Genomic DNA, 22,630 nt, shown 5'->3' with positions numbered 1-22,630 from the left:
GTGTTGGTTTTGTACTGCGTGCGTTGCTATTTGTCCGCGTTTGTTTGCTTAGGCCTTATTAAAAGTGTGTTTTTTATTGTGGCCAGCAGAGTCAGAGCAGTCTTTTTGCTCACGTCTGTCACATGCTTAACAGGTCAGCTGACCTGGATCTTTGCAGTGACGTTTTGTCTTTGGCTGACTGTGTTTGAAGCACAGCCAATCTGATCGTGATGCTGTACATTTTGGCCCGTGTATCCTTACATCGACTGGTGGCCGTGCTTAAGAGTCGTGTCATGTCATGGCATTGGGGCTTTACGACGCACCCAGCTACTGAGGCTATATGGCGTCGCCTGCCTCTCACCCTGTCGGGAAGGGCGGGCACTGCGGGGAATCGAACCCCGTACCTCTGGTTTCCCAGACGCGCAGTGGTTAACACAGACGCGTTAACCACTTCACTTATGGCACCCCCGTTCTTAAGAGTCGATGTAACTTCTCACATAAACTAGGCGTGCATATTATGGGCGCTGTATCGGCGAATGAACGTACAAACAAGATGTCTGCCGACTTCGGACGTTTCGGTTGATGTCATGGCAGCTTGAGGTGACGGCGGGTAGGAACGGGAAGCTTCATCACCACCCTTGGCATGAGCCAGCCACACGGAGCCACTGGCCAAGCCCCCGCATAGTTTGTCGCCCCGCGGCGCAGACAAGCTGCGCGTGGCTGTTAGCAGTTGGGTCATGCTCTAGTCTATCCGAAGACTGGCGCAGTTTTTCCCATCCCTTTGAAAGGTTTGGTCCGGGCAGAGATGCTTGTCGAGGCCCTGCCTGCTTTATTTCGCATAGACACCGAGGGGCGAGGGGTGAATCTCGTTTGATCTGGTTCACGAGAGCGGGCAGCCCGGGGATCTAGGCTAAGCTGAGCCAAGGCAGTCCGTTACGCAAGATTCTGCGAGCTCGCTGCGAAAGTGGCAATATTTGGCTTGTTCGGGATCTGTTGGGACGGAGAAGCTCTGATCTCTCTTTGAATTAAACCTGCGGCTATTCCAGAGGAAATCAAATGATATAACTGTGTTAAGCTCTACCAATCCTCTTAGAAGTGAGTTTTATCCTTAGCTGTCCCTCGCCATTAGATTCAGTCGGACCTGACGCCAAAAATAAAAGTCAAGATGCCAATGAATAGAAATCTGCACGACGTGTAGAATATTATTGTTGGCTTACAGGAGCATCCAGAAATGTGCACTAGAATCCCTTCGGATCTGCAGTTTTCAGCTGAATGTACCATGAGCCGCTTACCAAATGCTATAAGCTGGCTTGAATTCTAGTTTGGGAGGTCTGGTCCGTGTTTTTGCGTCCACTACAGACTGAGGGCCAGAAGCGTATGCAGGACTTCGCGACTGGGAAGCACACCTATTAAATGCTCACTGAAAACCTAATTTAGCGCGTCGTAGGCGCGCGAAATCTCATGGGGTTGCGCTAGACAACATTTTATGTTCTTTATTCACTTATGTTTACATGCCCATATGGAATTTTTAAATCACATTTATTCACGCGCACATTAAGGCATTTAAGAAGTTCCATAAGGGTAGGGATACGTGCCGAAGGGCTGCTTTGCACATACTCCGCTGGCGTCGGCTTTGGGCGAATTGCTTTTCATCGTACCGACCGTGCAAAGCTCTTAGCTCTCGTAGCATACTTTTGCACGCTGTGATAATAATCCGGATCTGTGTCAGGCCCTGGGCGCGTAAGCAGGGACTCCGACAAATTCGGTTCTCCGCCGTTTGTGTCTCCGGAGGCCATTTCCTAGGCAGGTGTGCTTCTGACGTCGTTCACTGGCCGTCGACATGCTGTGCGTTTCGACGCCAGGAATTTGATTTATCTGCATTATGGGTGTTAGTATCTCAATATGTGTGCGTTGTGATCCATGGTGAGTGAAATGGTGACCATGGGTCTTGATATGCTTGTGGATATCTGGATGTTCTCCGAGATACCTTCTGTGCTTTCAAATCGATACATGAACAATGATCCAATGATCCCTTTGTCTTCAAAAATGATTTAACGTTATGACTGGTTGAAATTCCTCGTGGTGTAATACGCTGATCAGTTTCCTGCCGCAAAGAACTTGTTTAATCTGTCTTGTCGGAGACCCCTCGGTAGTATTTTTATACCTACGGCATTCCCCGTGTGGTCTTGCCTTCTGTGTCATCCTTCCCGGAGCACCGACAAGGGGTCACCGCGCGGCCTTGACATCGACCCCGGCGTTCTGGGGCTGACCGGCGGTGCAGGTGCGCGGTGCCGCCAGCCGGGCCCCGTGAGGAGCCGAGTGGGGTCAAGCCGCCCGGCCGCGGGTCGGCCGCTCCCGGGGGCCAACGTGCGGGGCTCATTGCTGACGTCCGTCGGCCTCTGGTGCTGACCACTGACCGCTGTCCGGCAGACCCGCGCATGGATGACTTCCCGCTGATGTCGTCGCCCTTCCCCGTGCTGGCCATCTGCCTGACGTACGTGTGGACCGTCTGCTGGCTCGGCCCGCGCTGGATGAAGAACCGGCCGCCCTACGACGTGCGCCGCCTCCTTGTTGTCTACAACGCCGCCCAAGTGATGCTCTCCCTGCTCCTGTTCTACAGGGTCAGTGGAGCCCGGACACACCCCCGGACGGGGAGGGGGAGGGGGCAGATGCGCTCTTCTTGTAACCGTGGTCTTGAGCAGCTGGAGATCTCCAGTGGTCGCGTTAGGCGACGGATAGTTTGTCGTTGTTTTTTTTTGCGCAATGCAATAATTCGTTCTGACTTGAGTGCTTTTCTCAGTGGGTTGTACCTTCCAAGACTGCTACATTCTGCACATGTAATTTTCTCAGCATATTTTCTGCCACGCCAATTTGACCCACAAGCCGACTACTTGCTTCCTTCCAAAGACCACGAAAGGCATACGTAAAGACGCGTCAGCTGATGGTGCGTGGAAAGCAAGCGCGCAACGTAGACAATGGGCGTGACCCCCCACGGCTGGTGATGAGTGTCGTGTCCGTCTCCGACGCCGCCGGCTGTGGAGGAGTGGCCTGACCCCCCGCGGCTGGTGATGAGTGTCGTGTCCGTCTCCGGCGCCGCCGGCTGTGGAGGAGTGGCCTGACTCCCCGCGGCTGGTGATGAGTGTCGTGTTCGTTTCTGGCGCCACCGGCTGTGGTGGAGTGGCCCGACTTCCCGTCTTGCCCGTGACGTGATGGGGCCCTGACGTCAGTGCCTCCCACCGTCAGATGCTGATGTCAGGATGGCTTTTCGAGTACAGCTTTCGCTGCCAGCCTGTGGACTACTCCAACGACCCCAAGGCCTTATACGTAAGTATGGTGGCCGGCGCCTGGATTTTGACGACCGTCAAGGACCCGTCTGGAGCTTTGTCTGAGAGGATCGTGGTGGACTTCCTGGACGCTAGGACTGGACCTGTGTGAGGTGCAGTGGTATTGTTGCTGTTACTTATCTGACCTCGAAGAAAACACGAATGGGGCGTAAACGTTGCGAAGTGACCGATCGTATCATCCAGTATTACATCTTGCATTTACTTTACGTACCATAAACGAACTGAGGACCATGTCTTGCTAGTACGAATAGTGCCACCGCTTGCGTGTTGTTCTTTACGTTTTTTTTTGTTCTTTGTTCTTTACGTTCTCACGTTTTGGCGGGTGATGACAGGCGACTGATGTTTTTTTGCAGGTGGTGACGGATACTTGATGTTTTGGCGGATGGTGACAGATACTTGATGTTTTGGCGGGTGGTGACAGGCGGGTGATGTTTTGGCGGGTGGTGACAGATACTTGATGTTTTGGCAGGTAGTGGCAGGCGGGTGATGTTTTGGCGGGTAGTAGCATACGACTTATGTTTGCACCACAATGTGATGTCCTATAATCATGCTGCTTTCAGATGGTGACTTCTTGCTGGATGTATTTTTTCTCGAAAATCCTTGAGTTCCCGGACACGGTAAGCGAACCAGAGGAGAAGATGGAATAAGGAAACATATGGCATTTGATACTCTTGTACCTTACTCGACGGGCCAAACATCACGTGTCTTCCGCACACCCTTGTGGCATAAATTGAGCCGTCTGGTAAGGCTTGTTCTCATGATCCAAAACCACCAGGCTTGATAAGTTTTTTTCGGAACCGCTGTTCTGCTAATGGCTTTAAACATTCGATCAGCATACGAGTTGATACTATTACACCTGATTATTTGATGTTGAATGCTACCACACGTGACTTTGAGTGGCAATGGATGATCTTCCAAGTTGAACGGAGGAGGCACGAATCCCTTTTTTGGCTATTTCCTTCCAGCCAACACCTAGGGATAATGCTCGATTTTCAAAAGTTTGTGAGAGGCTCAGTCCCTCGTGACTCCCGTCGTTTTTGGGCGGATGGTTGTATACGTCTAAATTAACGTATATGATTATGATAACGTTAGCACTTGATATTAGACTATGCATCATGACCTCATCATATCATACGTCATTCTGTTTAGCAAACAGCCAACCGGCTAGCCTCTCTGCATTTCCTCAGATAGTATAGACACATCTCTGGATATCTTAATCTTGAGCCCTTGGGTGTTTAGGTGCTCTTGTGAATGAAGTGCTGCTGAAGCTCTCGGAGCTCATTCGTCGAGGCTCTCCTCCATTTTACCTGCCACTTAGCATCATCTTTTTCCGTCACGGTTGGGAATTGGGAGACTAATATGCCAAGGACCGTAGGGGGGCGCGGCCGGTTGCCTGTCACTAACCTCAACAATCGGCTGAGCTGGCGCATGCGCAGATCGGCTCGCAGTATTTGCAGACACTCGGCCTGCGCCCGGATTGTGCTAAACCTCTACACATTTTTCTGAAGGCAGAGATAGCTAAAATTAAAGGCGCCGTCTGATGAAGAGCTTTGATGTTCACCTGAAACTTACACAATGCCTGCGTGTTTAAGCTGCGGCCATCGGCTTAGTGCATTCCGCCAGACAGCGCGTGCGATTTAGCGAGCAGCCAAATCTGGGTGCGTTTCGTCACTCTTGTCTTCGGCGCAGGGGCGGGATGGGTGTGGCTGAGTGCCATTCCAGCGGCGGGGAGGGGGGGGGGGGGGATGTCGGTGCCTGGTGTAGGTACTCGATAGGAATTCCCCACCGCATCCCCTGGATTTAGGGGATGTGGGGGGGGGGATTACGTGACCGACCGGTTTTATTGTCGTCAGATCTTCTTCGTGCTGCGGAAGAAGTTCGCGCACGTGTCGGTACTGCACGTGGTCCACCACGGCATCATGCCGTTCTCGGTGTGGTGGGGTGCCAAGTTTATACCAGGTAAGTTGTAACTCCTCACGTCTGACGAGCTTCCTCGAGCTTCCTCCTAAACTTCCCGAAAGGTGCAGGATTTGAGGTTTGCTCCCAAGCCTCGCCATTCGCTTTCTGCTCGCTGTACAGGCATCGTCTTCTATTGCTCCCGTCACGTAATCCTTCTGTCCTGCTTTAGTCGCTTCCCGGAACACTGCTCAGACGTCCTCACCAAGGCCACATGCTGCCGTCATACGTCCTCGCCACACTTTTCGCCCCATGAGAGGGAACGTGGCACCGCACGACAGCTGCCAGATAGTGGTATACTGGCCGCAGCCACAGCCGGAGGTTAGCTATCACACGATAAGGGTATCACCCGGCGCTGTTCACGCACGCACACATACACGAACACACACGCGCCGAGCCCGCTGCGCCGCTGCTGTTTACTCAGGCTCGCGCACGGCTCGGTCTCCCGCGCTCCGGTCCGGTCTGGGCGATGGTCGTTGCCAACCCTCACCGTCCGTTCGGGTCCGGTCCAGTCCGGTCCGTCCGAGCTCATGGCAATGCTCTGGCGTAATGGTGAGCTCCATCGCCGTGTGGTGCCGGCTGCCGGTCCCGTGAGGACGCTGTTTGTACACTGGCCTGTTAATGGTTATTACGTCAATCGATGAGCCGGTGATGAGACGAATCTGGAGCCGGATGAACCAGTTACTAGACTGCTTTTTATCCGCCATGTGAAGGTCAGGTTGACGGTTCTCCTGTCCCGGAGATTTCGTTTCAGCGTGTGGACCAGTGCCCTAATGATCTGGTTGTGTTTGTGTGGAACCAGTACGAGATGCATGGGACAACAACTTGCATTGTTTTCTGCTTAACAGGTCTCGTCATCTTCATCTTGCGTTCGGTGGACATGGCTTCGGGCATACAATTAGGAATGGGGAGGGGGGGGGGGGAGAGGGGCGGCATTTGCTGGTAGTCGTATTGAAATGCCTACATTGTATCAATTTGACCGGAGGAGCATGGCGAATCTCTGAACACGGTGGTTTGACCGCCTTTACATGTTGGGTCTAATGGAGTAGAGTTAGAAAGTTGAAAAGTCAAGACTGCAGGCCTGAGGTGAAGACCAGGCTGCCTGATGGGATCCGCTCCCGCACTCCCAGGAAATTGATGACGTATTGCCTGAAACATTCACAAAATGACTATTTTCTCACTCGCTGGAGCGTATCATGCATTACTGTTTGAACCGTTCAGTTCGACTACCTCAAGGCACGGTACCGTCACGCGGCGATACAATGTGCGACCGGCGGTCGGGGTTTATCGTCAAATCACGCGTCGAACGTCAACGCCTTATTCCTGTACGTGCCTGCCTGACGTGTTCCCGGGCATTGTCGCTAAAACCGGGACGACAGTCCTCGCCACCAGCGGCGCGTTCGCCCGACACTCGCACGCTCCACTGTCGGCGGGCGGGCTCACGCTGATCGGCGGACCCTTCGGCGACGCTCTGGGCTGGTGGCAGGCGTCGCTGATCCGCCTCGAGGTGCGAGACCGCACCGAGCGGCCGGCAGATGACGCACGCAGCACGCCACGGCCAGCTCTCCAGCTCCTCAGGCGGTGCGACCGACCGAGCGACACCTCCCCAGCTGCTGTCTGTCGCTTCTGTCGCCCCGCTGTCGCCTCAGCGCTGGCTCAGTGACGCGCTCAAGGGTGGTCTGGTCTCGGCGGCGGACGGACCGGGCGCCGCGGCCAGTCTGGGTCACCCCGCCCGTCTAGGGCACCCCACCCGATCGTGCTCAGTTGTTACCAACACCCTGCTGGGCGTTAGCGGCCGGCCACTCGGCCGGTGTAACACATAATCGGTGGTGACGCTATCGATTCCGTGACGTACGTGGGCCCTACACAAAGTGTCAGGCGTGCGCGACGACCGGCTGTATTCAGGCTGGCTGAGCGGCCGGGCCGCGCTGGCCCCGTGGCGCGGCGCCGCCGTGGCTGTCAACACCACGGGGCTATAGAGACGCCCCCGGGCGCCGACCAGGTGACAGGCGGCATGGGCGTTGTGGGCGTGAGGCGGGGGCGGCGCCGCCGGCGAAGCACGCTTCGAGGCGCGTCATGCTGGCCGGATGGGGTGGGTCGACTCTGGGTGACGGGCGGGGTGTGACGTGGTGGTGTTCTGACGAGGTGTCGGAATGGACGCTGATTGGACCGTTGTGGGTTGGGTGGGCTGTGGTTGACTCTTGCTGAGGTGGCCTGACAAGCTGTGAGTGGTTCCTGGGAAGGTAGCCGGGTGGTCTGTGATCGTTTCCCCATGATATGGCTGGTTGAGCGGTTAACACGTCCTGATGAGGTGGCCGGTTGGAAAAGACTGAGTTGACTAGTGGGACGGATTGAGCTTTGGTACCGCTTGCAGATGGATGAATGGGTTGACAGGTGGTCATTATGATCACCTGGCAACGGATAACTATAATCGATCTACAGTTGCGATTAACTGTCACATCGTAATGCCTCCATTGGTTTCGGTTGTCCGTACCTCATGTGCTGGTTCATCGCGCGCTGTGTTATTGTTGTAGCCATTACTACAACCGTACTACAGTGCCGGCGACATTTTCCTTAGACGCTGAAATGCACTCGTATATTCCATGAGCCTGCAATGTAACTTCATGTTGTATTCATGAACCTAACGGAGTCTGTTATGCTGCTAATTCTGGCTGGACCTTAGCATACTTAGGTCCAGCCATGCACATGTTGCGCCGGTTACTGGAAATCTTGGCAGCAATCTCGGGACACTTCCGTGCGTATTTGCGCAGCTATCTTGGAATACTTCCGTGCGTAGTTGCGTAGCTATCTCGAGACACTTCCGTGCGTATTTGCGCAGCTATCTTGGGGTACTTCCGTGCGTAGTTGCGTAGCTATCTCGGGACACTTCCGCGCGTAGTTGCGCAGCTATCTTGGGATACTTCCGTGCGTAGTTGCGTAGCTATCTCGGGACACTTCCGTGCGTAGTTGCGTAGTTATCTCGGGACACTTCCGCGCGTAGTTGCTTACTGTCGCCTATTTATATTTATTAGACTTCAGTGACCGATGTTGTGCAAACCATCCTGCGTAAGATGGCCAGCCACTGAGAGCACTGCCGCTGACTGATGATTGTCCTTGCCTGTCAACAGGCGGCCACAGCACTTTCTTCGGTCTGGCCAACACATTTGTGCACATCTTCATGTACGCCTATTACATGGTGGCCGCAATGGGTCCCCGGTACCAGCGCTTCATCAGATGGAAGAAGCACATGACCAACTTGCAGATGGTGAGCAGGTTCGACTGATCTCACGTAGTGACGTCATTATCCCAATAGTGACGTAATCCCCCTGGAGTAACGTCACTGCGCCGGCGCCAGGTGTGAAGCCCGGCCCGCGATGTGTTCTTGAGAGAACAAACTCGTAGTTACCTGAGCGACCTGCCTTGGATCATTTTGTATTGTTTGCATGGTTAACATGCGAGTCTCTGTCTCGATCTGTAAAAGGATGGACTCGGCTTGGGCTTGTTGTTAGCAATAACGCGCGGCCCGTTCGCCAATTATTCAAATGATTCTCACAAAGCAGCATACTCACGACTCACCTGTCCGCATAGTCGCCCTGCTTGGCCGCGTCGTAGACTTGTTAACTCGACCAGCTGGGCCACCCACCCTGCCGAACCCCTCCCACTATGGGGGGCCGGGTCGCGCCAGAAACCAGCCGCCGAAGTCGGAGCGCCGGCTGCGGAGGAATGCCGTCGGTGGCCGGCTGACCCTGGAGCGGACCGCTGATCTCGTGTGGGGGGAGGGGGGGGGGGGGCTCGGCGCTGTCCGCCGTCCGCCGGCTGGCGGCTCGGTCAGGCGGCTTAGTCCACAGTGACGCTGGCTGGACGGAGAGCCCTGGAAAGGGAGCCCCGGGAGGACGGCAGGAGGCGGGCGGGCACGCAGTTCCTCCCCACATGTTCAGACCGCGGCCACGCCGCACCCGCTCCCATGACAGGAGCTCTGTGCGGGTGACGTGCAGCGTCCCGTTCTCGACTGGTAGGCCTGTGCGGCCCGTTTCCGCTGCTTCGCGGTGGGAGGAGGCCCGCTGTCTGCACCAGCGGTTCGCGGCTGCCTGATGCGGTGCTGAAGTCACACTGACGTCACAGTGACGTCACGTTCCTCTCCGTCCACAGGTGCAGTTCGTGGCCATCATGCTGCACTCGTTCCAGCTGGTGTTCAGAGAGTGTGACTACCCGACCATTGCCTTCTGGTACATCGGCGCCCACGGCCTGCTCTTCTTCATGCTCTTCCTCGGCTTCTACAGGCGGGAATACTACGGCAAGAAGCCCAAGAAGGTGGGTTCGTGCGATTCTCATTCCTACCAAAACTCCAACTACCGGATGTCTTCCGGACCGTACCAATCATTGTCCATAGGTGAAACCCCGCGAAAACCGCGCAACACCCGGACTCGTTAAATGATGCTTGAACAGTCCATAAATGACTAGGTCCCTTATTTACCTCGAGACCCGGATGGATTTTAGCCTTCACGTGCGGAGCAGACAGAATCGGTCTGACCTAGCCTGACCTTACCTGACCTTGACCTGACATGACCTTACCGGGCCAGATTCCACTTGACGCGTGCCATCGAGACCGAAACAGTTCAGACCAGAAACGGCCGATAGATCCCTTCTGTCTCCCACGCCCCAGCGTGAGAGCTACTGAGCGGCGCCGACCGGCTGCCGCAGCGGGGGCAGGGGAGGGGGAGGGGGCCGCTACACCTTGACAGGTGCTCCACGCCTGGGTCGCAGCTGTGCTGAGGCGCTCCCCATGGTGTCAGCTGAGCAGGGCCACCGAACCGAGCCGGCTCTGTGCCAGATGTGCGCCTTCCGACCCGACCCGACCCCGTTCGCGCGCGGCGAACCGTTCGCTGCGGGAGAGAGCCAACCTGCGGAAGGCGCGGCCGGCCGGCAGGATTCAGTGCTGCCGACGTGAAGGGAGCACAGCGCAGAAATGACCGGGGTTGCTGGGGATGGGAGAGTCGCGTTTGCGCGTAGTGCCGCTGCGCTGGGGTGTTCTTGTATCTGTGACTGCGTCTGTGTTTGTACCTCTACACCGCGTTGTATTTGAGTATGTAGCGGAATTTGCATCGTTACAAACCTTCTTCTGGTGTCGCTGCTACTGAAATGTGTCTGTGTACCATCGGGTAGTAAAATCGTATCGATCAACGCGGCAAACATTTCCCTGTCTTGGGCAGGCTGCAACTACTCATCATGGAGTACATTTGACGTTAATTGAATGTCATTTGGTTGACTGTATAACCGTGGGACCACGGCGTCTAACTCGTACCAAATGATACAACCAGCGTAACTGACTCACGTAACTCATCAACGGAACTAACAACCAACGCAATTAACGTCGTACCAAGACGCGAAATTTGTTTCGATGACACACACAAACTGCGCTCGAGTCTGACACGTTTGAAGATGGAGCTCGACACCTGTCAAAAGAACCGGATTCCACGCAAGGGATGTTACATTCCTGGATTTTGAGCGGGAAGTTGCGGGCGTCGCCTTACGATCTGAGCTTCTCGCACCCTGTTCACTTGTCGTTGTTCGTTCCTCGTCGTTGTCGCTCGTTCCCTGTTGCGAATTCGCCACGCTCCGGAGCGCTTCCACCCGGCGGCTCGGGTTTGGAGCGCCAGCTGGCCTGTTGGGTGTTGCGCTGTCGCTGCAGGCCCACGGGTCGATTGCGCAGCAGACATGAGGACCTCATGCCAGAGCGCGCCTTGCGCCCGACCCCAGCGCTCGCGGCCAAGCGTCAATGCAATATTGTGATATAGGCCACAAGCACTCGGCACACGATTGTGCTGGCTTTGACAGGCTGTTGAGAGGGGAGGGGGGAGCCTCCGCGGGCGGTACCGCCGGGTGCGCTCTGGTCCGCCGTGGAACGTGCGCAGTGCCTCTGACCGAGGGGCGATGCATTGGGCTCTGGAGTCCGCGGTCCGCGACTTTTGCCATTTCATGCATGTTGTTCGCAGCCAGGGGGCGTGATATGAAATCTAGAAGCCTGGATGGACCAGCCTAAGCCGTATTTTTGTGCTTTATTTGATTAACTTACTTAAGTGGGCGGGAAATTTGACTTTGTGTGATTTAATTTCCCGTAAGCTTGTAAGCTTATCTGTCCTGGCATCAAGCGAAAGGGCCATCTGCTGGGCTCAGGCCTTTAAGACGAGGTTCATGTTTCGCAGGATGATGATGCCGTCAGCGTGGTCAACGGAAGTGCCGCCACGACCAATGGCCACAATGGCATCAAGACAAACGGCAGCGGCGTCGCCCACCAGAGCAACGACTTCGTCAAGCAGACCAACGGACTCGCCAGGGAGGCCAATGGATTCGCCACGCCAGACAGCAACGGCCACATGAACGGCTACCAGAACGGCGTGCGGGCTCGTGGCGCCGCCTCAAACGGTGTGCTGAGCCACTAGCGTCACCACGCGGCCATTTGGAAACACTTCAGTCAGCGACAGCGGCGTCAGATGGCGGACGGGGCTCACCTGAGTAGCAGCTACTTTCGGCCGTCCATTGTTAGCGTGGAGCGCCGTGGTCTCAGTGGGTGACCGTGTCGTACTGCGGCGCCGTGTCGTCGGACCAGCTGTTTGTTTTATGCGTGCTGAGTGAAAGTGGTCGCGCTTTTGCGTCTGTGGCTTTCTAGTTCTGTATGTCTTGTTGACGCTCAACGGTCAGGATCAGTGTGCGCCGCCGTGTGCCTTAATCGCATAAGCTGTGTGCTGTTTGGCTGGCAGCAAGGTACGACCATTATCACCATCCTATGTTCCATATTGTTTAGATAAACATGCAGCGGTCTGTGGGCCACACAACACTGCCCTCGTGCATATGAAAGGTCAGGGTCGCACGGTGCCGGTTTGCCTGTTTTATGGGTTGTTGTCGGTAGGTTCGCCTCTTTACTAAGGTTTCCGTGCGATGCCCGTTTAGTGTTGGCCGTTGAGACAGCCTGTTCCCCTCCACATCCATCTCCCCAGCTTGCTACTAATCGTTGCTCTTGAGCTGTGCCAAGCTCCGGAGACCTTCCATCATGCCATACGGCTCTGTTGTGAGCTGCACCGTCCTGTTGTTTCCTTTCACGCACCTCGCGCGGCTGTTACGCCTCAGCGGTTCACCCCATCATTCAGGTATCATATGCAGTCCATTCCGTCATCACGTCACTCCCAAACAGCTAATGGCACCAAGCGCCTGCTCTTGCAGCGCCCATTCTGTCGGCGTGCGCCGTCCGTGGCTTAGCATGATACGCCGACCGCCACCGCCAACATGGACCGGTGGCATGTTGTGCGCCAGCCGTTGCGGTCGCCCGCTGCACCCATCCACTTCAACTTGTGTTCCTCTGTCCCCTTTTAAATCCGGGAACGCGGTGGTCGGTTCTCTTCCCACGTCTCTGCGCCGCCGCTCGACCAGCCGCCACGCACGTACAATCGCGTCAGCTCGCGCGCGCCTGGAGTCCATCGCACGAGTCTGCCCATCCATCCCCGGCCCATTCTGCCAGGCTGTTCCTACCTGCTGTCCGGCCCGCCCGTCTCCGGCGCTAGTCCTCTCAACGCCGGGCCCAACGTCCACGCGCGGCTACCGCTGCCACGGGCACCCGAGCGTGTCATTCACTGTCATGGGACCACAGGGGCTTTGCGTCTCCCGAGCCGCCTGGCGCTGGCCTCCGCCGCCTCCATCCCCGGGGTGGTGCTGCCGCCGCACTGTTGGGACCGAGTCCCCTCGCCCGCAGCGTTCCGCGCCGTGTGCACCCTCTGTACTCGCCAGGTGGGGACCAAACATTGAAATACATCCGCCGCGAGGGAACGCGCCGTTCTTCGGTGACGGCACGGACACGGCCTTGGCAACTGAGAGGTCTGAAGCGAAACTAGCAGAGAGGTAACCGAAGAACGCAACCGGGCCCAATGCCGCAGGTTACCTGCCGAACTATGCGTGCAGAAAATGTTGATCTCTTGGACCGCAAAGCATACCGTCTCGGACTCGAATGTGGGCCTGCGATGCTGTGCATGCTGTACGTCATCAATCGACTTGCAGATGCAGACAAGTCCCAAGAAAGGTCAGCCAAGGTCATTTACAAGCTGGCCTTGCTGCTACTCTCGCTGATCACTACCTCAATCCAACGTTGCCGGACACTCAGACCTGCGCGATGGTGCGCATGTCTGCAAAGAAAAACAGGCGATTTCACACATTCACTTTTCCCGGAAGACGTCGTTCAGGCCCTGTCTTGTCAGTTTTTATCCCATCCGACCACAAAGCTTCGTGCAGACGGCGAGCTCGACACGAAACCGGGCGAGGGACAAGCACCGGGCAGGCGAGTTTTCCGCGGCGGTAATCGTCTGATAGTCAGCTCGCCGTGACCTCGGTTGGTAGAGTCTGTTGGCCGAGGAGCCCCGGCCGCACGCGAGCCGCAGAGCACCTGAGTGAGTGAGTGAGTGAGTGAGTGAGTGAGTGAGTGAGTGAGTGAGTGAGTGAAGTGCGGATGGCAGGCGGGCTCGGGTTTCAGTCTGGTTCGCCAACTCACGCATCGCAGCGTTCTCCCATATGCGTGATATGGCCTTCTTGTCCATGCTATTGTTCCATCTCCGCAACATTGGGAAGACGATGAGAACATGTCCACCTAACGTGGCGTATGATGCCTGGCGTCACATCCCACACGGCCAGGGTGAACGGGTTCGGAGCCAGCACACATGCGTGTCCACACGTCCCACGCGTCTCTATTTACACACACAGTGTCGGTACAGGTCGGCAGAGCTCGGCTACACGTCCAGACGTCAGGCGACCAGCTCCTCGGCGGCCAGCTTCCGCTCGCGCTCCTCCAGCCGCTTCTTCCGCTGCAGCAGGCGCCGCTCGCGCTCGTACTCGCGCAGCCGTAGCATGTAGCTGCGGACAGGCGGCCGGTTAACGGCCACGGCGAGTCCGGAGCGGCACCGAGCGATGGGGGGGGGGGGGGGGGAGGGGGGGCGACTGGACGCCACGATCAGTTACAGGGTACGTGTTGCGACAGCGGCCCGTGTACTGGACGACCGTTGTAGACACGGAAGTTGTGACGAGCTGGGATTGCAAGTAAGGATTCGCTTGGGAATCCTAGTCACGTCTGCGACGCAGCTTACACCCATGGGCAAGCACTGCCAGCTGTGCGTTGTGTGGGAAAAGACGCGGAAAGCTTACAGCGAGACACCACGCCAGCACACCTTCGCTGGATGTGGGCATGCGGCGGAAGGCCCCGCAGCCGACGCCCCCTGTGCATCCCTGCACCGTTCACCGACGTGACGCAACGTGGGCCCCACGCCTGCGCAACGCGCCAGGAATCCCCGTACAGTAATACCATTCTAATTGTGCAAGCACGCGGAAATATTAATGGTAGTCTCCTGCACAGCGCAGCAGAACGTTTGTCGGTGTGGCGCAACCCGTCCGTTTGGTAAGATCCGCACGAACAGCTGAGCAAGGTCGCTCTATAGGGCACGCCGTATCAAACCTGTCGACCGTCCCTGAAGTCCATGGTCACGCTGTTTGTCAGCACGTAAACAAGTTTATTCACTGGGGTGATGATAGTCGGACAGACTACATGGATTAAAAAGTTAACAAAAATAAATCCAAATGAGATAAAATCAGAATCTTTAGGAGGCATAATAACAGTAATATCATAAGCGAGTGCACTTCCTCCGTAATTAAGTCCTATAATGAGCCTGGAGAACCATTGCACACGGTCAGCCTCGACTTGATTTCAACCTGCATAGTCTGCGCCTTTTTAAAAATAAAGCATGCCAGAATCAGACATAAAGCGGATAGGCTAGAGCAGACCGACGTACGTAGGCCAGAAAAGCAGTGAGAGAAGAAGTATCAAAGCAAGCACATACATTGTCAACATTCCATCCAACCGAAAGATCGCCAAAGCCACTCGGGTTGGCATTGGACACTTACTCGTCGTATTCGCAGTTGGCCAGTTCATGCTTTTCGTGAGCGCACTTGTAGGCCAGCGGCCAATGATCTCGCTTGCACCTGTTGAAGGCGATGAGCTTGTGGGCGCAGTATCCGCGCTGTTCGGGCTCCAGCTTGGCACTCGACATCTCTTCCTCCGTCGCCACCATCACTGAAACCACGTCAGGCGTGTCAGCTCTTCCTCCGTCGCCACCATCACTGAAACCGCGTCAGGCGTGTCAGCAAACAAATACAGCCAACTTCTTTTCAGCATAATGACCACATCAGCATAGCCGTTTTTTCATTGCCGCAGCCATGCCAACGAGCGTCGCATTACGTCGGACTCTGCGGCTGACATTGCAGCCATGATAAGAGGGGTTGCCAGGCATCAACACTAGTAAGAAGCCAAGTCTTTTCTCCAATCTCCAGTTGAAAAGGAAAGCGTCGCACTGCTGTGTTTGCAGTTGGAATGCCTGGTTCGTCTGGCAGTGACAAAATAACTTTTCTGTCAGCAAATGCGTGCGTGGGTGATTTTCTGCGCAACTGATGCTCAGCTGTATTGTTACTTCTAGTGTTTAAGCCATGTGCTATATCATGATCTAAAATGTGTATTTTCTGAAATCATAACACATGACGGAATATGTAACAATGGCTACATCAGTGCAAAATGCGATTCCTAAACGAAAACATCTCCATGGAATCAGCTAACTGAAGTTACAAATAAACAGTAAAAACATAGGTAATTTAAACACAACGAACATCTGATCACCGCACGCATCGCGTCACATCTACTAATCAATGCTTGCTGTGACCAGGCGGCGCCACCGGCCACTCGCTTTGCCACCTCCTGTCGGATGCATTCTAGCTTTGGAACAGCTTTGCTTTCACTAAGGGACTTCGAAAGAGTCTGTTAATTTCATCTTCATCACTATCACATAAAATGACCGCAATGATCCAGATTTACAAGTTTATTTGAGTCAGAATAGGGCACAAAATTCGGGATTAATTGTGTTATTTCGTCTTCAAAAAGGGAACAATTTGGAGTGAGATACGGTTCACTGTCGTTCAGGTGCCCACTCACTCACAACCAGGGAAAGGGGCTGTCTTCTTTGAAATGGATGAATGCTGAGTTCCGTTGAATCAAGGCTGGGACGAGTATGAAACATGTTTCTAGGTCTTGTTCAAATGTTGCTTAATTTTGGGAGTCCACAGCGCCGAATAAAAAAATCATTGTTTTAAACGGTTTTGAAGTAAGACTCCGTTCTTACAGATTGGAGCAGGTAATTCCAATGTTTGGTGGTTTTCTGGGCAGCTCATTACCGGAAGAGCGTCGTTTTGTTGAAGGGCAGTGTCGTGCCTTTGCGTCTCTGAGGGCTAGTCCCGCGTTGTTGCTGTCTGGTTTCCGGTACTTTGTTTCCAATATATCACGGTGTCCCGGCTCGTGGGTCCAGAGACTTGTGATAAAAGATAAATTGGCGTACACTTCGTCTGGTCCCCCGAGTGTCCTATCTTAGTTCCGTAAGTACGTCGTTGCGAGATGGTCGAGAAAAAAAAACTGCAGTTCGTTTAGATGCTCGAATTTATAGCACCTCCACTCTCATTGTGTCTCTTGTCGCAAGACGTTCATCACATACAATACCATCATGGTCCAAAGCTGGTAAGTAAATACATATAGATTTGGGGGCAAAGTCGTGTGCTTGAGTACATATGACTCATGGCGATGTCTGCTCTTTCTGATATCATTTACGTAGTCGTGAAATTGGAAATCTGTTGACAAAGTTAAACCAAAATGATTGTAACGTTTTGTCACCGGAACAGGACATGCGGTAAGCGACAGGGTCGAGACAAGTGGGGGAGATGTGCTAGTAAAACTTATCTGAATAGTTTTGCCCGCATTCTGTGTGATGAAACAACTGCCCCGAATTTGAAGATGATGCTAGTCATTTGGCAACGAGCCATGAGCTGCGTTAAAAAGTAAGTGGGTGAGGCGCGCTGTTTGATTATGAGGGGGCGCCAGTTGCGTTACTTGGGGTATGAGGCACGCAGTGAAGTGCCGTCTGTGTTAAAGGTAGCTGTGTCAGGCGCGCTGTCTTGATTATGAAGGGGCGCCAGTTGCGCTACCTCGGGTAAGAAGCACACAGTGAAGTGTCGTCTGTGTTAAAGGTAGGTGTGTCAGGCGCGCTGTCTTGATTATGAAGGGGCGCCAGTTGCGCTACCTCGGGTATGAGGCACACCGTGAAGTGTTGTCTGTGTTAAAGGTAGGTGTGTCAGGCGCGCTGTCTTGGTTATGAAGGGGCGCCAGTTGCGCTACCTCGGGTATGAGGCACACAGTGAAGTGTCGTCTGTGCTAAAGGTAGGTGTGGCAGGCGCGCTGTCTTGATTGTGAAGGGGCGCCAGTTGCGCTACCTCGGGTAAGAAGCACACAGTGAAGTGTCGTCTGTGTTAAAGGTAGGTGTGTCAGGCGCGCTGTCTTGATTATGAAGGGGCGCCAGTTGCGCTACCTCGGGTATGAGGCACACAGTGAAGTGTCGTCTGTGTTAAAGGTGGGTGTAGCAGGCGCGCTGTCTTGATTATGAAGGGGCGCCAGTTGCGCTACCTCGGGTATGAGGCACACAGTGAAGTGTCGTCTGTGCTAAAGGTAGGTGTGGCAGGCGCGCTGTTTGATTGTGATGGGGCGCCAGTTGCGCTACCTCGGGTATGAGGCACATAGTGAAGTGTCGTCTGTGTTAAAGGTAGGTGTGGCAGGCGCGCTGTTTGATTATGAAGGGGCGCCAGTTGCGTTACCTTGTGTATGAGGCACAGAGTGAAGTATCATCTGCGTTCAGGACATTTGTTACGGATCTTGTCTGAGAAACATTAAGGCATGTGGGCACGAACAGAAGGCCCCGCATAATCATTGAGGGCGGCCAGCGTTGTCACTGAAAGGGCACATAGGCATCCGCCAACCCTTACTCTCATGTCCTGTCCGCAAGGTGAGCTTTTAAGCAGTAATGTTATGACGATGTGGTGACACGATTTATGATATAATGATGACACAGTTAGACTACATTCAATGTGTTTTACAGCTTTTAGGTCATCACCGACTGCACTGGTCACTTCGCACCCAGAACGGGGCCTGGTTCAACTGATGTGCACATGAAGTGGTGCAATCGAAGCACGATGTTCGTGTTATTTTCCACACGAAATAAATGCTGCCATTTCGAAAAAGGATATCACCAGGAAAGCAAAACAAGTGCAGAGCTGATTTCTTGTGCATCAGGCACGCAATCCACATAGCTGCAACCGCATCCGCACAACAATGCACTTCGAAGCTGGACAGAAGAGAAAACATGGCACTCAATGAACCTCTTACCTAAAAAAAAGCAACAACGGAACGGTCAGTCACTGAACAGTCCCTGAAACATCGAGCCGAGTTTTTACGACGCTACAAGCTGCCCGGACATCCAGCCAAACATCAGGCCTACACGTACTACTACGGTCGCCGGGCAGTCCGGCCGACACTGCCTCTCACCCCGCTCCTTCCTCTCGGTGGGGAAGCCGTAGTTGGGCTCGAAGGTGGGTGCGCTGTGGTGGTCCGGCGAGTAGGCCGGATCCAGGTAGTAGCGGGACACCCAGTGGCCCATAACTGGCCGCGTTCTGGTCCCTTCCGAGCCGGCTGCCCCACACAACCTGTCAGACAGCACAAACTGCCAGCTGGGACGGCCCAATACGACAATTGCACGCTCACGATGAAGTAGAGCCTCTGAACGCTGCACAGCTCTTGGCTAATGGCGGTCAGCATGACGGTCCACGGGTGCGGCCGTTGGCATACAGAATGTGGGCAACTGGATGATATCCACATCATTATCGAAACAACTGGAATATGACACAGTTAGAGAGGTTTTTGCAAATCTTTGCATGTGCAGGTGAAGGACTCAAGCAATCATTCATGGTTTTACCTCCATGCAAGAGGCAGGCCAGGGATGAAGCTTAGTGATATAACCACTTCCCCAGGTCAATGAATAAGCAACAGATGACAGCGCCCTACAAGTCTGCCATGCGTAGTTGCTCGAACATAGTTGCTTGAATCATCTAACAAGATAAGGCATGGGTGACACCGCATTGTGCAGACCCAGGGGGCTGTATATGACACCTTGCCTTCATGAGACGGACAATGCATGAATATTACGAGCAAAGCCAACCAGCAGTATACATCACCACATATTGTATTGTTGTAGTGCATCCCTACACTTGGGTGGCTAGAACTCTACCCATCGCACTGACATGAGCTTGTAGGGAGCAGAGATAGGGTTTCACTGTCAGTTTGACAGCTGTCTCGCACAACATAACGGAGGCCGTCGTCGCGAACAGATAAGGGATCCCATGACGGAAACTTCCAATCTTGTCAGAACGAACCAGGGAGAAATAACAGCTGCGCGGAGGCCAGCGGAGCTGCACGTGACAGAAGTCACATTCCCGCAGCTTCTGACAACAATCAAGAAGGGGAGGACTGAACAGGTGATAGAGGACTGACGCCCAGTCGACGTGATGTGTTTTCAATTTTGATTTCAGGATATATGGCGACTCCTGAAAGTTGTTTAAAGCAACAGGTGGTGGGCATTACATTCAAGCCTAAATAGATGCTAGTCAGAGGGATTCTGCAAGGTTTGATAGTGGGGACCCTACCCCTCCATATCTGTAAAAAGCCTGTGCTGCACCATCCAGTGACCCAGCTACCTAGTCACAGAGTCCAGACAGCACTATGATTATTGACCTGCTCTTAAAAAAGTTCAGTCCCAACATTTTAATTCAATGGATTTATGTGGATCAGCACCTGTGCTAAGCAGTGCTTCCTGTATGAGCATTAACCCAACCATCCAATCATGCATCTCCAGGTAAACTGTAGAATGCTATGGTGAGGGCATAATGCATCAAAGTTCTTGAAGCTTTCCATAATGCCCTCTCACATAGCTGAACTTTGATGCTGCCACTTCCATTGGCCACAGGCCATCCCCATTGGGAGCAATAGTGAGTGCTTAAGGGGGCTTAACCCATCCTGCCCAGGGTGAGTGACTCAGAAAGAAGGTGCTACAACTAAATGAGCTTTTGAGGTGGGAGAGCTATTGTCTCTCAAATGTACAACCTGAAGGAAATCTGACAAAACCCTCTGTTGAAGTAAAACTCTGATGTGGTACTACCTTAGTAAAATGTGTGGTTGGTATCTCTCAGTAATGGGGAATACTGGGCACTAATTTGTGCATGGGGAAGTCAGCCACAAACCTGCACCATATGAGAAGTAACTGGAACAGCTGTTTACTGCACTCAGAGGGATGCAGGAGTGCACACTGTCATTGAGTTGAGGTTCCTTGAAAACACAGGGGTGGCAGCAGCCATGGTGCTGAGGTTATGATGTTTGTTCCCTGCTACTTCAAACACTGTCAACCATGCCTCTCCTATTTGAACATTCCAGCAACCTTTGCATGAATGTTAGAAGGTCACTGGTCAATACCATGACGATCAGCTGGTCAGGCACACACTTGGACAGCCAACAAAACCAACTCAGCATCAATAGGCAAACATTCTCCCAGGAAAATTATCAGTTAACAGCCTGAAAACCCCACAATTTCTATAATAAAGGCAATGCTAAGGGAATTATTTTAAAACTTGCTGCAGATGACTCCTTAAGGCCAGCTATGTCACATTCAAAAAGGGTCACCCAGCCTCACCTATCAGCCCTAAATACCAGCTACAGCACATGCAAGAATGGATACCGAGCCTTACCTATCAGCCCTTAACACCAGCTACAACACATTCAAGAAAGGACAACCAGCCTTACCTATCAGCCCTTAATACCAGCCACAACACATTCATGAATGGATACCCAGCCTTACTTATCAGCCCTTAATACCAGCTACAACACATTCAACAACAGATACCCAGCCTTACCTATTAGCCCTTAATACCAGCTACAACACATTCAAGAAGGGATACCCAGCCTTACCTATTAGCCCTTAATACCAGCTACAACACATTCAAGAACGGATGCCCAGCTTTACCTATTAGCATTATACAAGCCCAAACTAGAGCAAGAATACACATTTTGGGTTTTATCATACAAATATATGTTACAAGGATGTTAATGCACACCATGGAGCTTGCTACATTCACAAACATTTTTTTTTTTAGAATTGAGCGAATCGCAATTGAGTTGGAATTGGAGTTCCTGAAACTATGTTATGCTTCTTGAGGTCTGAAATGAATTCAGCTACATCAAATGAATGCAGCATAAGTATAAGCATCTGAAAACTTAAGGAACTAACCATCATCCCTAGCTCAGACACATACACTTGCAAACTGACATGCACATGTGAAAAATATGAGCATCCAATATTGAAAATGACATAAAGTGATCCTGGTTTATGGTATCTGAATTGGAACCAGCTCCAAAAATGCAGTCAAGTCACAGCTCAGCTGGCTAAAACATCTATATGTGGATTGACCCACCCCACACATGCCATGTTCAGTTAAAATGAAGTCACTTTGAGACCTTGTTATCTCTTCCAACTAGGAACAACATGCAGTTGGAGCAGCAACCATATTTAAGATAAGATAATGTCACTTGTCATAGAATACTACAGACTGTGACAAGCATCATACCACGTTAAATACATAATACACTGAAATTTTACCCCCTCCCCTCCTAATTCTTCTGCTGATACATTCCATAATGGGATGAATGCTCATGCCACAAGCTCTGCTTAGTGTTTAGTGCTTGAGACCCATCCAACAAAAGATTCCTTCCAATGATAAAAACATAAGCACACAAGCAAGGGAGCCAGCAAATTCTTAACTACAGTAACACTTCTAAGGGACTGGATAGGATCATGCAATTAAGACCAAAGCACAGGCTGCAAAAAATACATGTCATATGGACCATACATGACAATATGAAATGCCTGTAATAGTTTGTGTGCCTGCACTGTGTAGATCTCTGAGCCTGAGGCTGGTGCATGGTAAACCACCAATGTCATCACATATAGACATGATTTCAAGGAATGACCGATGCACATACACTATAATATAAGCAAAAATTTGTGCATAATTATACTTCGAAGGTAATTTCATGCCGACATACATTCAAACTGCCTCTATCAGAAATAAATTGAAAGGGCAGAACAATTTGGCTAGACCTGCTCGGCACACGCATGTTCCAGATTAAGTGTACCGAAGCGCGGGTAAAACAGACAGATTTTCTGCAGGCTGGACCATAACCAAGTCAGTCCATTTAGCACTGAGCTGGTGCTTACCCTTCTAGCCTTGAACGGAGTGGAGCCTCCCGCGAGGGCGACAAGCAGCCTACGTTTTCAAGCTGGCGATTTCGTTGGGTATGTATTGCTGCTTGGAATGCTTGGAAACGAGAATAAACCAAAGATGTCATATAT

General features: G+C 52.9%; 2 protein-coding genes across 3 annotated transcripts in view; one reads left to right on the top strand and one right to left on the bottom strand.

Moving 5' to 3' along the window:
• The window catches only part of LOC119109149 (elongation of very long chain fatty acids protein), a 31,670-nt gene extending 18,579 nt beyond the window's left edge, over positions 1–13,091 (top strand). For both annotated transcript variants that reach the window (XM_037232722.1, XM_037232720.1), the window contains exons 3-9: positions 2,410–2,600; positions 3,223–3,303; positions 3,884–3,940; positions 5,177–5,282; positions 8,408–8,544; positions 9,429–9,590; positions 11,483–13,091. In XM_037232722.1, the coding sequence (XP_037088617.1) occupies positions 2,410–2,600; positions 3,223–3,303; positions 3,884–3,940; positions 5,177–5,282; positions 8,408–8,544; positions 9,429–9,590; positions 11,483–11,719 (971 nt within the window). In that variant the 3' untranslated portion in view covers positions 11,720–13,091. The remainder of the gene's footprint in view (positions 1–2,409; positions 2,601–3,222; positions 3,304–3,883; positions 3,941–5,176; positions 5,283–8,407; positions 8,545–9,428; positions 9,591–11,482) is intronic.
• Positions 13,092–13,985: 894 nt separating this feature from the next.
• LOC119109148 (NADH dehydrogenase [ubiquinone] 1 beta subcomplex subunit 7-like) lies at positions 13,986–22,591 on the bottom strand. Its single transcript, XM_037232719.1, has 4 exons — positions 22,496–22,591; positions 18,721–18,878; positions 15,213–15,381; positions 13,986–14,171 (listed from the first exon to the last, which is right to left on the bottom strand). Exons 2-4 carry the CDS (start codon positions 18,830–18,832, stop codon positions 14,063–14,065), a joined length of 390 nt encoding a protein of 129 aa, XP_037088614.1. The 5' UTR covers positions 18,833–18,878; positions 22,496–22,591; the 3' UTR covers positions 13,986–14,062.
• Between the last annotated feature and the right edge of the window lie 39 nt (positions 22,592–22,630).

This window comes from Pollicipes pollicipes, unplaced genomic scaffold (genome assembly GCF_011947565.3).
Source record: "Pollicipes pollicipes isolate AB1234 unplaced genomic scaffold, Ppol_2.1 Scaffold_7231;HRSCAF=8579_pilon_pilon_pilon, whole genome shotgun sequence".
Taxonomy (NCBI): Eukaryota; Metazoa; Arthropoda; class Thecostraca; order Pollicipedomorpha; family Pollicipedidae; genus Pollicipes; species Pollicipes pollicipes.
This window is presented reverse-complemented; position numbering and strand designations above follow the sequence as displayed.